Below are 13,986 nucleotides of genomic sequence, written 5' to 3' on the forward strand. Positions count from 1 at the left end.
TTTAATTATTTTAGAACCATTTTAAGGTCAATATTATTAGCCCCTTTAAGCTATTTTGTTTTTCAATCGTCTACAGAATCATCGTCAAACAATGACTTGCCTAATTACCCTAACCTGCCTAATTACCCTAATTAACCTAGTCAAGCCTTTAAATGTCACTAAGCTGAATAGTTTATTGAAGAATATCTCGTCTAAAAGTATTTACTGTCATCACGACAAAGCTAAAAAAAAAATAAATCAGTTATTAGAGATGAGTTATTAAAACTATTATGTTTAGAAATGTGTTGTAAAAAAATCTGCTTTCCGTTAAACAGAAATTGGGGAAAAAATAAACAGGGGGGCGAATAATTCCAACTTCAACTGTATATATTCATCACAATGGAAATTTTTTTAATATATATATTTAGATTTATTAGTGATGCATGCAAGGATTACAGAACAACCCAAAAAATGCAAAGAATGGCAATCACTGATTTTTGAAATACCTTTCAACAATTGCAAAAAGATACTGAAAGGGCAGAAGTACAGCTTCATCTGGCAGAGGAACAAATGACTGACCAAACTGAAGCAAACCAAGGCCAGACTTGAGATCTGCGTCCTAAAGGCTACACTCAGACAAGCTGCTCTCTCCACTTCAGATGAGGAAGTCTGATATTTTTTGACATCAAGTCTTTTTTTTAATTCAATACATCTATATTTGAGGCTTGTTATAGACATCCTCAATGTACAGTGTTTGTGTTGTAGATCTCAGATGAGCGGACTGCTGGAGGAGGATGGGGTTTTTCTTGTTTTTAGTTTGTTTTAAATGTGTGTTTTCATTTCAAGTAAAGATAAAGTTATGTTGACCCCACACTAGTTATTCTACTTGTTGCTCTTTACATATCTATAGTTTTACATTGTGATTTTGTGTCCTGTTTGAGCACTGGTTATCCAGATTCAGCAATCCTGAAAAGTTCCTATCCGGATCAGATTGATCCAATCCGATGTTGCTTTGAAAAACTGGCTCAAAAAGTAAGCTAGGTGATCATGGATCGCAAAAAAAAGGATTACTAAATCTGGATCAATTTTATCCGGATTAAACCTTTTGAAAAACTGGGCCCAGAGGACATTCTTAGATGAAAATGGAGAAAACATTTACAAAATCCCAGTGTTCATGTGGACAGGGCAACAAACAACAGATCCTGCTGTTTAATACTGCAATGCTAGTAGATGGTGGATTTTGTTAATAAGCATGTTGAATGGGGAATAGACTCAAACAACTTAGCTTACATGCAAGATGCAACGTTAAGAGATCGCCCAGACTGCCTATGACAGATACAGCATATGCAGCACCACCTGTACAAAAAACCAAACAGAGATGTTGTTCACTTGTGTTCAGACAGAGAGTAAACCCTGCTGAAAAATCCAGTTTTAGAGGGGTTCTGGCCATTTCCAGGCTGGTTTGCAGCCATTTTCTGCCTGGTTGTAGCTGGACAGGCGGGGAGATGACCAGCTAAACCCAGCTTGACCAGCCTAGGCAGGCTGAGTGCCCAGCCAAAACCAGCTTAAACCAGGATGGTGAATCTGGTTTTAGCTGGTCACTTTCCAGCCTGACCAGCTAAGATAAAAAATGCCTGGAAACAATCCTGGAAGTGGCCAAAACCCCTCTAAAACCAGGCTGGTTGACCAGCTAAAACCAGCCAACCATCCTAGGCTGGTTTAAGCTGGATTTTTCAGCAAGAAATTCACTGCATTTCTGCAACCCCTGAGACCCAAGGTGGCAATATTATCTTAAAAGAATGTCAAAAATCACATTTATTTCTACATTAAAGGCCTCTAATAAGGACATCTAATAGAGGATTTTTATTCCCTGCTGAAAAATCCAGCTTAAACCAGCCTAGGCTGGTTGGCTGGTTTTAGAGGGGTTTTGACCATTTCCAGGCTGGTTTCCAGCCATTTCCAGCCTGGTCTTAGCTGGTCATGCTGGAATATGACCAGCTAAATCCAGCTAAAACCAGCTTGACCAGCTTGGTTTAAGCTGGACATAGCTGGTTTTGGCTGGGCTCCCAGCCTGGCTAGGCCAAAACCCCTCTAAAACCAGCCTGGTCGACCAGCTAAAACCAGCCAACCAGCCTAGGCTGGTTTAAGCAGTTTTTTTCAGCAGGGTTGTGTGTTTTTTTATTTGAGACATACATGGTTAAAGTTACCTGGTAATACTGTATAATATTGTTTTGTCATGTGACCTGCTGCCAGCATTGTTTTCATTGCTTACCGCTATACACCTCGCCTTTAAGAATAATAAAAAACAAAAGCAAATGTACAGGAGAAATGTCATGCGAGTAATCTGGAACAAACTGTGCTTTGAAATGGGCGGGCCACTGACACACTTTTGTTATTGCACTTTTAGCTCATGTTTGGGCCTGCGTTAATAAGCACCCTTGCATTCTTGGCCACTTGAGTGTGCGTAGAAAGCATCCAAGTCTGAAAAGAGGCAAGACTCAGTGCCCTTAAAAAGGGACAGTTCAGCCAAATTATCATCATTATTATTATTATATGACCAAGTTATTTTGAAGAATGTTAAGATCTACCTCAAATGACTTCCAGAGTACAGTCAATGATTAGTACAGGGATGTCCAAACTCAGTCCTGGAGGGCCGGTGTCCTGCCAGGTTTGGTTCCAACTCCAATCACACACAGCTGGGTTAGCTAATCAGGCTCTCACTAGGCCAGGGTGTCTAAATTCAGTACTAGGGGGCCAGTGTCCTGCCAATTTCAGCTCCAACACACCTGCAAGATCTTTTCTAGAAAAACTAGTAAAGTTTTGAGCTTGCAAAATTTTGTAGTACAGCGCTGCAAAAAGGGCATTTAAACAGCGATGTTTACAAAAAGCAAGAGGTTGTTCAATATTTTAATTTTCTGTCCAGAGAGGTCATGTTTTAATTCGATTAGTCGAGTGATGCCATTTTTCAGGTCAGAGTTCAACAAGCTTGAAATCTACACCAGTGAACTGAGAAACTTGACGTTTTAGTTTCAGGTCTGATGCATTAGCATGCGTATGAATGGAAGTCTGTGGGGAGAAAACTGCAGTGTGACCCTTGCTTAAGAGCTTGATTAGCTGGTTCAGATGTGTCTGATTGGGGCTGCAACTAAACTTTGCAGGACAAGATTGGACACCGCTGGGTTACAGCATTTTTATATAATTTACATTTTTCAAAATATCTTGCGCAAAAGAAAAGGGCAAGTGAAATATATCAAACCGCATGAGGGACAGTAAATGGTGTACAATTTTTTTAGGTGAACTATTAAACAGATCTCATATACACTTTCCAAAGTCAAACTTAGGCTCTTTAGATTTGTGCATTTCCACATTTTTTTTTTACAGCACTTTACATGTAGCAAATGAATATGTACATTACATAGTTCAAGTGATTTGTAACATTTCAGTAGAGCACCATGTTGTTACGCAGTATGTAAATAATACTCTTATATGTAATCCTAATGCTCCAAGATTAACATCGAATTTCCATTCAGTTTTTACTCATCTAAAAGTCCACAATAAAATCAAAATGTTTAATAAAAATAAATTTTATAAAATACAATATAAATATAAGTTAAATATAATATAACTATATAAAAAATAAAATTCTTTATTGTACATTAAAATATGTATTAAACATTTTCTACTATACACACACACACCACATTTTATATTTAAACATTTGTTAAATGCAAGTTGAAAATTACTACACCATATATTAAACATCGGGTTATACATTTTTATTAGTAAAGATACATTAACACTTGCTAGTAAAATTTTATATTTAATAACAAGAAATTAATCAAACAAAATTAATAACATCTAATTTCTAGTTTAATAAACATTTTATATTGTTTATTATTAGTGCTTTAACTCATTAATTTGAAATAAACATTTATATTGAAAAAAAAATAAAGTTGCAGGGTTTTTTCCTTTGTGGACAATTGTATGCATTTACTTTATTATAATTTGCAAAACGCATTGCTTTGAAATTTAAATAAAATGTTGCAAGTTAAACAAATCAGAAACAAAAAAGAAGTTTGCATTATTTTACATTAGACAAAACTGAAGTTTCAGTATTTTAAAAATTATTTGATTAATTTCTTTGTCAATTGACAGTACTAATACATTAAAGCAGTTTATATAATATGCATTTCAGACATCTATTTGAAATAACCATGGGAAAACACATCTCTTTTCATGTCATTACTACAAGTTTATGATTTATGTCTTTCATTTAAATGCTTCAAGCTACTTGACAAGAATAGTCACAAGTGACCTGATAATCATTTTAGCCTTAGATTCTTAAACATTAATAAAATATATCCCATGGTGTTTCACCCAGGCCAACTTTTAGGTTGGGGACAAAAATAAATACCCTGACCGGGCCAATTAGATGTTAAATTACTTACTGTAACATTAAATCACCATGACTTAAAGCAGCAAAAAAATAAAGCCAGTCAAATAAAAGCAAAAAAAGTCAGAAACAATGATAGCTTAAGGGGTTTTATTAAATCAGTTTCCTTTGCATGTCTTTAACCACAATAGGATTAAGCACAGCGTTGCCTTCCCACTGAATGCCTAGAGAAGAAAAATATGTTTGAGCATACAAGTCAAAAAAAAAAAAAAAAGCAAACACTGTAAGAGCAAGAGTAAAACATACCTCTAAAGCCATCCCCAGTAAGTTGGTTACCCTCAACACCACCGTGACCACATTTAGAGTCACAGCAGTTGCAGGCTCTGTGGTGTCCATCATTAGCAAACCATCTGAAGGAAATAAAACGGAACAAAGATGATTGTAAGAGAAAGCTACAGCAGCATCTATCTATCTATATAATAATAAAAAAAATAAATAAATAAAAAAAAAAGCTTTGAACCTTTGGGACTCAACCTAGACCTCAAGCCTGTGGTTGCAGTTATATCACATTACACAGGTAAAAAAATGTACACTGTTTATCAATTGGAGCAAAAGACAAATTTTTCTACACATTAAGTCTATTCAACTTGTTCCTTTGATTAGAATGATATTTGTCAGATGCAGCTCAAATCTTTAGCCAAAGTGTTTGTCCAGATTAAGCAATGTCAACAAAAGCCTAGACAACATTGACAAGTTGAGGTCCATGCTAAAAAAAAAAATAAATAAATAGATCTAATAGAAGAGCTAAAATTACAAAAATAAGTCAAACAAACCCATTGGCAAAGGAGCAGGACTTGTGCATATGGTCACTATGTCTAGTAGCAACAGTGGCCCTCAGAACACATGTAATGTAGATCTGCAAGAGACAGTAGATAAGAGATCAACAATGCAGAGAGCAAGAGAAGCTTGACTTGCAGAACACTCAATACATACAAAAGGACTGGGTGTATCCTGGAACATGAAGGCCTCCAACTGGAAACGGAGCTTGTCTTCTTGGACTATAGGCAAGAAGTGGGAGCTGGAACCTGTAGTCTTGGCATCAACAAAGCACCTGATGGAAGAAAAATAAAAAAAATTAGGGGTCCAAACAAGGTCTGCAGGACAGTGAATATCCAGAACTAAAGTAAACACATGTGGACAGACTTAAAGTGGTTCTAAACTAGCAAATACCATTCTGGTCTTAGACTGATGCACAAAGCATGGACTATCAAGTCTCACCATATAAATCTGGAAAGTTTCTAGAGTATAACGTGGTCTAGAGTAGTCAATACAATTGGGTACATGGTGAGTTCAGGAGCAAAGACCTGTCAGATTTGCTTCACTACGAAAACAAGTCTGTAAGGCGGTCCAGAAGTTAACCACTAAGACCGGAGCCAAACTGCACAAGTGATCCAGCAGGAACGTCAAGTACATATTGTTGAACCTTTCAATTGTGAGTTTTGCAGCGAGTTGACTTAAGTCTTAAAAGCAGTCAATTTTGGTTTAGTACTATCTCTAAAGTTGATCACTTCAGTTGCAGACCTACAAATTTAGGAGTACTTTAAAAACAGAACCAAAGGATTAAGGTCAAAATGCAGCATTAGGTATGAGCCTATGAACACTAGTCAAAGATCAACTCAAGCACAAAAAAAGGACTAGTTATCAAAAGTGGATTAAAACCCCATCCAACAACTCATCTAGTCTTGGGTAGATTTATAGAAACTTGAATCATGTCCAAGGTCTACAGTAGTCCATATTAGAAGTGGATCAACTCTAGTGCATGATCTTACCCATGATTCTCAATGAAGGAATATCTTGGCAGAGCTTCAGGATCAGGTACTGGAGTTGCCACACAGCGGTCCACATACACACGCAGAGGCACATGATTGTACTGCATCACAGATGCCTCAATATTAATCACGCTGCCCAGGAAATACACATTTGAGGGCCTCTGATAGGACCAGTCATCTGCAAGAGGAGAAGGTTTTAGACAACATAAATCTTGAAAGAAAAAGGTTTAAGAAACTGCACCAACCAGTCATGAGACTCAGGGAGAAGACCAAGATATCCTCGCCAACCTCTGCTGAGGCATAAGGGGTCCATGCTGGCATCAAGGCATTACTGCTCACATTGTGAAGCCTGGAAGAAGAATTATAAGTTTTCTTCTTGCTAAAGTCAGGTTTCTAAATAAAACTAAATCTTAACCTAGTCCTAAAACTAGTGAAAACTGGAGTTCAAGAAGCAGAGCACCCACTTTAGACATGTAGTGAAACACTTACAAATCAAGAGTGTAGCCTAAGCAGTTAAACGAGTCCTTGATAAAGTGGTAAAGACTCGAAGTTCTTCACTCCACTATGGAAGCGAGCACTAAAGGTTGAGCATTCATAAATAGCAATGCATTCCTGGGAGCCACTTGTGTAAAACTTACATTTTTGGCAGAGTAATCCATCAAGTGCACAAACCTTGGATAGTGGCATTGAACACCAACAACTGCACCATCAGTCCGGATAATAGGAGTCCCAGGAAACGCTTCAGGGGTGTAGGTAACAGTATAGGTGTAGACAAGCTCATCCTCAGTCATCTGATGAAAGAATCTAAGGTTAAAGTTCTACTAAAGATAAGAGAAATTGAGATGCTTTAGACCAGGGGTCACCAACCCCGTTCCTGGAGAGCTACCTTCCTGCAGATTTTAGTTGCAACCCTGACCAAACACACCTGTTTGCAATCATAAAGTGCTGCTTTAGGTACTATTAATTGGTTCAGGTGTGTTTGATCAGGGTTGGGACTGAATTATGCAGGAAGGTAGCTCTGCAGGAACAGGGTCTGTGACCCCTGCTTTAGACACTGCAGCAGCATTGCTAGGAATTCTAGCATCAATTTCTTGATTTGGGTTCCAGTGGACAAGCTACTGGTTAGAGAGCCAACATTTAGTACATTCTCTCATTTAAAAAGGTTAGTTAACCTGGACACAAGTCTTTAAAACTACATGAACCTACTTTTCAAAGTTCAACCATTAAGATGCTACATGATGGTTGAAGAAAAAAGGGGATTTCTTACCATCACCACACTGTCAGGTTCATGAATTGGATAGTCAAAGATGAGCACCCCAGAGTTTGGGTCCTGACCAACAACAGGGCGCCCTCCCAGAGACAGACCCGCTGGCTGGATCAACTCCCCATTGCTGAACAGATCCTGCTGGACCTCCACATGAACCCGATCTGGACCACACTGAATTGTTACAGTGCTGCCAGGAGATGCAGGCTGCTTAAGCTGGAAGTTTGTTGCCAACTCTCTCTGAACTTCAGCAACAATGGGAAACCTCCATGTGAAAGGCTCAGGAGCTTGCAGCATCAGCTTCTCCTGAAGACCGAGAGGAGCTTGCACAGGTTTCCTAGAGTCAAGACTATTGAAAGCCACCATCACATCAGGACTGAAAACGGCTCCAGAAGGAGCAGGAACACCTCTGAGATTCCAGAAACCTCTTGGACTTTGAACATTGCTCAAACTTCCCTGTGCACTTGTAAAATCAAACACAGCAATCACAGCCAGCACTAACACACCTTGAAGGAGCTCCATCCTTGCAGACTTGATACCACAATGCTCATCTCTGCTTGGCTTTGCCCTTTTATACAGCTCTGAATTAGGTTGGCTCCGCCCCTTCCAGCTTAATTGATTACCTTTGATTCTCCTCTGGACCTGCAGAGCTTAGGGCTAGCTAATAGGAAGCTTCTAGAATGTCATCAGCCAATAGAGTTTAGGTTTTTGATGTATGGCTGTTGTGGATTTAACAATCAACAAACTCACAATTTATCAATGTGATTTTAGGTAATTTAAATAAAAAAAGAGCTTATTCATTCATTTTCTTTTCAGCTTAGTCCCTTTATTAATCTGGGGTCACCACAGCAAAATGTACTGCCAACTTATTCAGCATGTATTTTTATTTATTTATTTTTTGCTGTGGATGCTATTCCAGTTGCAACCAATCACTGGGAAACACCCATACAAACACACGCTATGGTCAATTTCAGCATACCCAATTCACCTGTACCACATCTTTGGACTTGTGTGGGAAACAGGAGCTCCCAAAAGGAAACCAACGCAAACATGGGCAGAACATGCAAACTCCACACAGCAATGCCAACTGACCCAGCCAAGGCTCCAACCAGTAATCTTCTTGAGGCAACAGCACCACCACATCACCCAAAAAGAGCTTATAGAAATATTGATCAGTATTGGGGAAATTATTATACCTGTCAAAATACTGGAAAACTAATTTTAAAAAAAATAATAATAAAACAACTTTACATTAACCCAATGACATTGGACATATTACACCTACACAGTTCTGTACACACAGCTTACAAAAACTTCATTAGTAGAGTTAAAAAGGAAATAATGTTAAATTGTAATGGTATTGTTGCTTTTTATAGAAAAAAAAAGCAAGTCAGCCTTTAAATTGCAATAAATTTTGACAGCATTATTCGGTGGGAGCAGTGCCCATTAGAAATAACTTTCCAGTGAGGTCATGTTTTGATATTTAGGTTGTCTCATACAGTCACATCATGCAATTGGCTGGTCAGATTTCAACCACCTTAAACTTTGCAATGAAACAAACGGCAAAACTTTCACAAGCTTGCAGGCCAGGTCTGCTGCATTTAGCAAAAACTCCAGTGTGACCAAAGCCTCAGACTTGGTTTTGAATTCATGATAAGTCTTAAAGTAAAACAATTGAGACTAGTTATCTTGTTATAAGAGGTTTAATCCAGATTTAGTGTAAATCTCACTTAGAAGACTTTTCAATTTCATGTAACAACTTTAAAGTTAAAGAGATTCAGTTTTGTAACACTGTCAAAACAATGCATTACCTAACAGTAGTTTAGCGATTAAGAAAATTACCATAATTTAAAAAAATAATAATAATAAAAACACTTGTTAATTTAAATGAGGGGAAAATAAAAATTAACTTCCTTTCACCAACAATAAGGGAAACACAAAGAAACTTTTATGAGTGTTTATTCAAGTAATCAAGAATCTGACAGTCATCCAAGACAATGCAAGTAGGGGTCTGAGCTTGCAGAAGTGGTGGGTTTGTGCATTACTAGAAGTAATGTGGATTCACAATGTTTTTGATGGGAGTTTTGTACCCAAGTATACTGACATTCATGCTTAAGTAGAAAAACACGAGCAATTTAAAAAGCTATTTAATAAACCTACTCAAGTTTACTCATTATCAAACAAGATTCCTTTGCGCGTCTTTGACCACTACAGGACCAACCAAAGCCTTGCCTTCCCACTGAATGCCTAGAAGAGAGGAAACCAAAGTTAAACGAGAGAACTGAAGTCAAAAGCAAAACGCAGTAAGAGTAGAGGAACACACCTCTAAAGCCATCCCCAGTAAGTTGGCCTTCAACACCACATGTAGAGTCACAGCAGTTACAGGCTCCATGGTGTCCATCATTGGCAAACCATCTGCAACAAACAAAAAGTCAGACCAAATACCTTCAACAGGAGCAAAAAGACTGTTCAACGTGATCAACATACCCATTGGCAAAGGAGCAGGACTTGTGCAGATGGTCACTATGTCTAGCAGCAACAGTGGCCTTAACAATGCATGTAATGTAGATCTGCAAGAGAAAGGAGAAGTTATTAAAAATCAGATGCAGAAGACAAGATGCTGGATTTAACCTATACCGATTGTACATACTAAAGGACTGGGTGTATCCTGGAACATGAAGGCCTCCAACTGGAAACGGAGCTTGTCTTCTTGGGTTATGGGCAAGAAGTGGGAGCTGGAACCTGTAGCCTTGGCATCCACAAGGCATCTGATGGAAGTCAAGCAAACAAATTCCTTACACAGGGTTAAGCAAGTGAACAGGCATTAATACCAGTGATTCAAGGCAACAGACCCGGAGAAAGTGAAAGCAATTGTCCAAGTGTAACACTGCAGGAAAGAGAGGGGGAGAGAGAAAAAAAAAAAAAAAAAAAAAAAAAAAAAAAAAAAAAAAAGACCTAGTCTTCGGAAAATTTGAAGAGCTGATGCACTTAACGTGGACAACTGCAAGCCTCAAAATACCAATCCAGAAGGGGGGGGGGGGGGGTCACGATCCTGGCTGGCCGGTCACCCTGCAGTGTTAAGCTCCAACTTGCCTCAACACACCTGCCTGGGTGTTTCAAATATACCTAGCAAGACCTTGATTAGCTTCAGGTGTGTTTGATTAGGGTCGGAGCTAAAAATCTGCAGGACACCGGCCCTCCAGGAACAAGTTTCATGACCTGTTCTAGAGGATCAGGATGTTCCAGATTCTAAAAACAATAGTCCAACTTTAAATGAACCAACTCAAGGTCTACTGCAGTTGAGGTGTACCATCAGCGTAGAAAGACAGCCAAGTCAGCTAAAGCCAAATAGAAGCTCATTTTAGGCAAATTAAAGCCTACTCAGAAGTTAAAGACCTCTCATCTAGTTATTCTAATCAGGGATGTCAAATTAAATTCCAAGAGGGAAGCCACCCTGCAGAGTTCAGTAGAATAACTGACATCAGCTCAAAAAAAAAAAAAAAAAAAAAAAAAAAGGCATCAACATTAAGTAACAAAAACACCTAGCATCTCAGGACAGGGGAAACACCAAGTGGTCAAGGGTTACAGCAAGTGCCTGGGGTTTGACAAGAGAGTCAAGTTGAATTTCATCTGAAAGGTGCTTACCGAGTCTAGCATTCATTTCACCATACTAAAGTAGTAGGACACACAGAACTGGGCACTCCCTTTTGGCCTAACTAATAAGATTTTAATAGCAAACTAGTTTCAAGAGTGGTCCATGACCTAGGTACAACCCTGACTCAGCTCTGCTTGGCTCCAGCGAGAAGCCATAACACCCTACAGATGACCTTGCCTGCCACTGCCATTTAACCCCACAGCCCCAGTAAGATTAGTGTGGTCAACATTTGCCAGATCAAAACCCTGACTAAACTAGTTAGACCAATTTGGAAAACCAGTTGCAGAACATTGATAATATACCTACCATTGCAGACCAGGGACAAAGTTAGCATGATCTTACCCATGATTCTCAATGAAGGAATATCTTGGCAGAGCTTCAGGATCAGGTACTGGAGTTGCCACACAGCGGTCAACATACACACGCAGAGGCACATGATTGTACTGCATCACAGATGCCTCAATATTAATCACGCTGCCCAGGAAATACACATTTGAGGGCCTCTGATAGGACCAGTCATCTGCAAGAGGAGAAGGTTTTAGACACAGTAAATCTTGAAAGGATGAAGTCCAAGAAACTGCACCAACCAGTCATGAGATTCAGGGAGAAGACCAAGATATCCTCGCCAACCTCTGATGAGGCATAAGGGGTCCATGCTGGCATCAAGGCATTACTGCTCACATTGTGAAGTCTGGAGGTAAATAAAGTGAACTGGTTACTTCAGGACCCATTTATATGGAAAACAGTCAAGCTGGTTTAACAACCACAGAAGCCTTTATAGCATACCTTGGATAGTGGCACTGAACACCAACAACTGCACTATTGGTCCGGACAATAGGAGTCCCAGGAAACGCTTCAGGGGTGTAGGTAAGAGTATAGGTGTAGACAAGCTCATCCTCAGTCATCTGAAGAAAGAATCTAAAGTCAAGTTCTACCAAGGCTTAAGAAACTGGAGTGGCATCACCAGGAATTCTGGCATCTATTCGCAGATGTGTTCCACAAAAATTTAGGACAAGACAAATCTACAATGATTGACTAACCAGTTGGATCTAACAGGATCCATGTGCAGGAAGGGAATCTAAAACTTGATCATAGTGGATAATCAATTGAGTTATTGGAAAACTAAAGGCTTAAACATGTTGGAAACCTGTAATCTGACATTCAAAGTGGTTTGTTTTAGCTTTATGCACAAGGCAAAAAGTTGGGGGATTGACACGGTCTACCCCATTTAAAAAAGGAAAGTCAACCTGGAATCAGTCAAATAACCTACAAAAACAGCATGAACTAGCCTTAAAATATTCAAAGCTGTAAAAAATCCTGGAGGTGGCCAAACAAAAATAAGTTCTTACCATCACCACACTGTTGCAGTCCTGAATTGCATACTCAAAGATGAACACTGCAGACTTTGGGTCCTGACCAACAACAGGGCATCCTCCCAGAGACAGACCTGCTGGCTGGATCAACTCCCCATTGCTGAACAGATCCTGCTGGACCTCCACATGAACCTGATCTGAACCACAATGAACTGCGACAGTGCTGCCAGGAGATGCAGGCTGCTTCAGCTGGAAGTTTGTGGCAAACTCTCTCTGGGCTTCAGCAACAATGGGGAACTTCCAGGTGAAAGGCTCAGGAGCTTGCAGCATCAGCTTCTCCTGAAGACCGAGAGGAGCTTGCACAGGTTTCCTAGAGTCAAGACTATTGAAGGCCACCATCACATCAGGACTGAAAACAGCTCCAGGAGGAGCAGGAACACCTCTGAGATTCATGTTGAATCCTCTTGGACTTTGAACATTGTTCAAACTTCCTTGTGCACTTGTCAAGTCAAACACAGCAATCACAGCCAGCACTAACACACCTTGAAGATACACCATCTTTGCAGGCTTGATGCCACAATGCTCATCTCTGCTTGGCTTTGCCCTTTTATACAGCTCTGAATTAAGTTGGCTCCGCCCCTTCCAGCTTAATTGATTACCCTTGATCCACCTTTGGACCTGTAGAGTTTGTGAACAAGCCAATAGAGAGCTTCTAGAAGTCATCAGCCAATAAGAGAGTTGAGGTTTTTAATGTTTGACTGTTCTTGATTTAACAATCAAGAAACTGACAAGGTAATAATGAGAAGTTTAGGTAATCTTTAAAAAAAGCTTACAGAAAGGACATATTATGATCAGTGTTGGGTAAAAAAGTAATATATTACAATTTAGTCACTTAAAAAAGGAATAAATTTAAGAAAAGCCTGAAATTATGGTATATTTTTTGCTTTTATAAATCAATAAAGTAGATCCAGATTAAGCTTTTATAATCTCAATAGCATTTTAGCTTAGAAATGTTATCAGTGATGGTAAAGAAAAAATACTTCTAAATCTAAAGTTAATTGTTTTTTTTTTTAAAGAGTTTAGCTGCGGTCACGCTGGGCTTTTCCTCCCATAGACTTCCATTCATATGCACGCGAATGCGTCAGACCGGAAACGCAGGGTCATGCATCAAGTTTCGCAGGTTGCTTCAGTGCAAATTTCAAGCTTGGTGAACTCTGACCTGCGAAATCGCATCACTAGACTGCATGAGACCAATCGAGGATCAAAACATGACCTCTCTAGACAGAAATTTAAAACATGGAGCAATCACTCGCTTTTTTTAATGTCTAATAATCTTGTTTAATCCTGCCCCTTTTCGCAGTGCCGTACGACAGCATTTCGCACACACAAACTCTAGTGTGACCACAGCTTAACGTTGCAGTCAAGATGCGATTCCAGGTCAGTTCACCAAGCTTGAACTTTGCAACGCAGTGAACTGCAAAACTTGACTGCATAAACTTGCATTTCCAGTCTGATGCAGTGGCGTGCGTATGAATGGAAGTTTATGGGGAGAA

At 39.2% G+C, this 13,986-nt stretch overlaps 2 protein-coding genes across 2 annotated transcripts; both read right to left on the bottom strand.

Moving 5' to 3' along the window:
* Positions 1 to 4,508: 4,508 nt before the first annotated feature.
* On the bottom strand, positions 4,509 to 8,009 carry zgc:173556. The gene is given in 8 exon segments (NM_001109742.1): positions 4,509 to 4,596; positions 4,679 to 4,782; positions 5,206 to 5,288; positions 5,366 to 5,483; positions 6,202 to 6,379; positions 6,447 to 6,550; positions 6,874 to 6,992; positions 7,469 to 8,009. Coding segments are annotated over 8 exon segments (1,296 nt in total). The 5' UTR covers positions 7,988 to 8,009; the 3' UTR covers positions 4,509 to 4,525.
* Positions 8,010 to 9,407: 1,398 nt separating this feature from the next.
* On the bottom strand, positions 9,408 to 13,014 carry zp3.1 (zona pellucida glycoprotein 3, tandem duplicate 1). Its single transcript, NM_001109741.2, has 8 exons — positions 12,470 to 13,014; positions 11,907 to 12,025; positions 11,708 to 11,811; positions 11,463 to 11,640; positions 10,116 to 10,233; positions 9,953 to 10,035; positions 9,789 to 9,880; positions 9,408 to 9,712 (listed from the first exon to the last, which is right to left on the bottom strand). Exons 1-8 carry the CDS (start codon positions 12,989 to 12,991, stop codon positions 9,642 to 9,644), a joined length of 1,287 nt encoding a protein of 428 aa, NP_001103211.2. The 5' UTR covers positions 12,992 to 13,014; the 3' UTR covers positions 9,408 to 9,641.
* Between the last annotated feature and the right edge of the window lie 972 nt (positions 13,015 to 13,986).

The sequence above is a fragment of the Danio rerio genome, chromosome 17 (genome assembly GCF_049306965.1).
Source record: "Danio rerio strain Tuebingen ecotype United States chromosome 17, GRCz12tu, whole genome shotgun sequence".
Taxonomy (NCBI): Eukaryota; Metazoa; Chordata; class Actinopteri; order Cypriniformes; family Danionidae; genus Danio; species Danio rerio.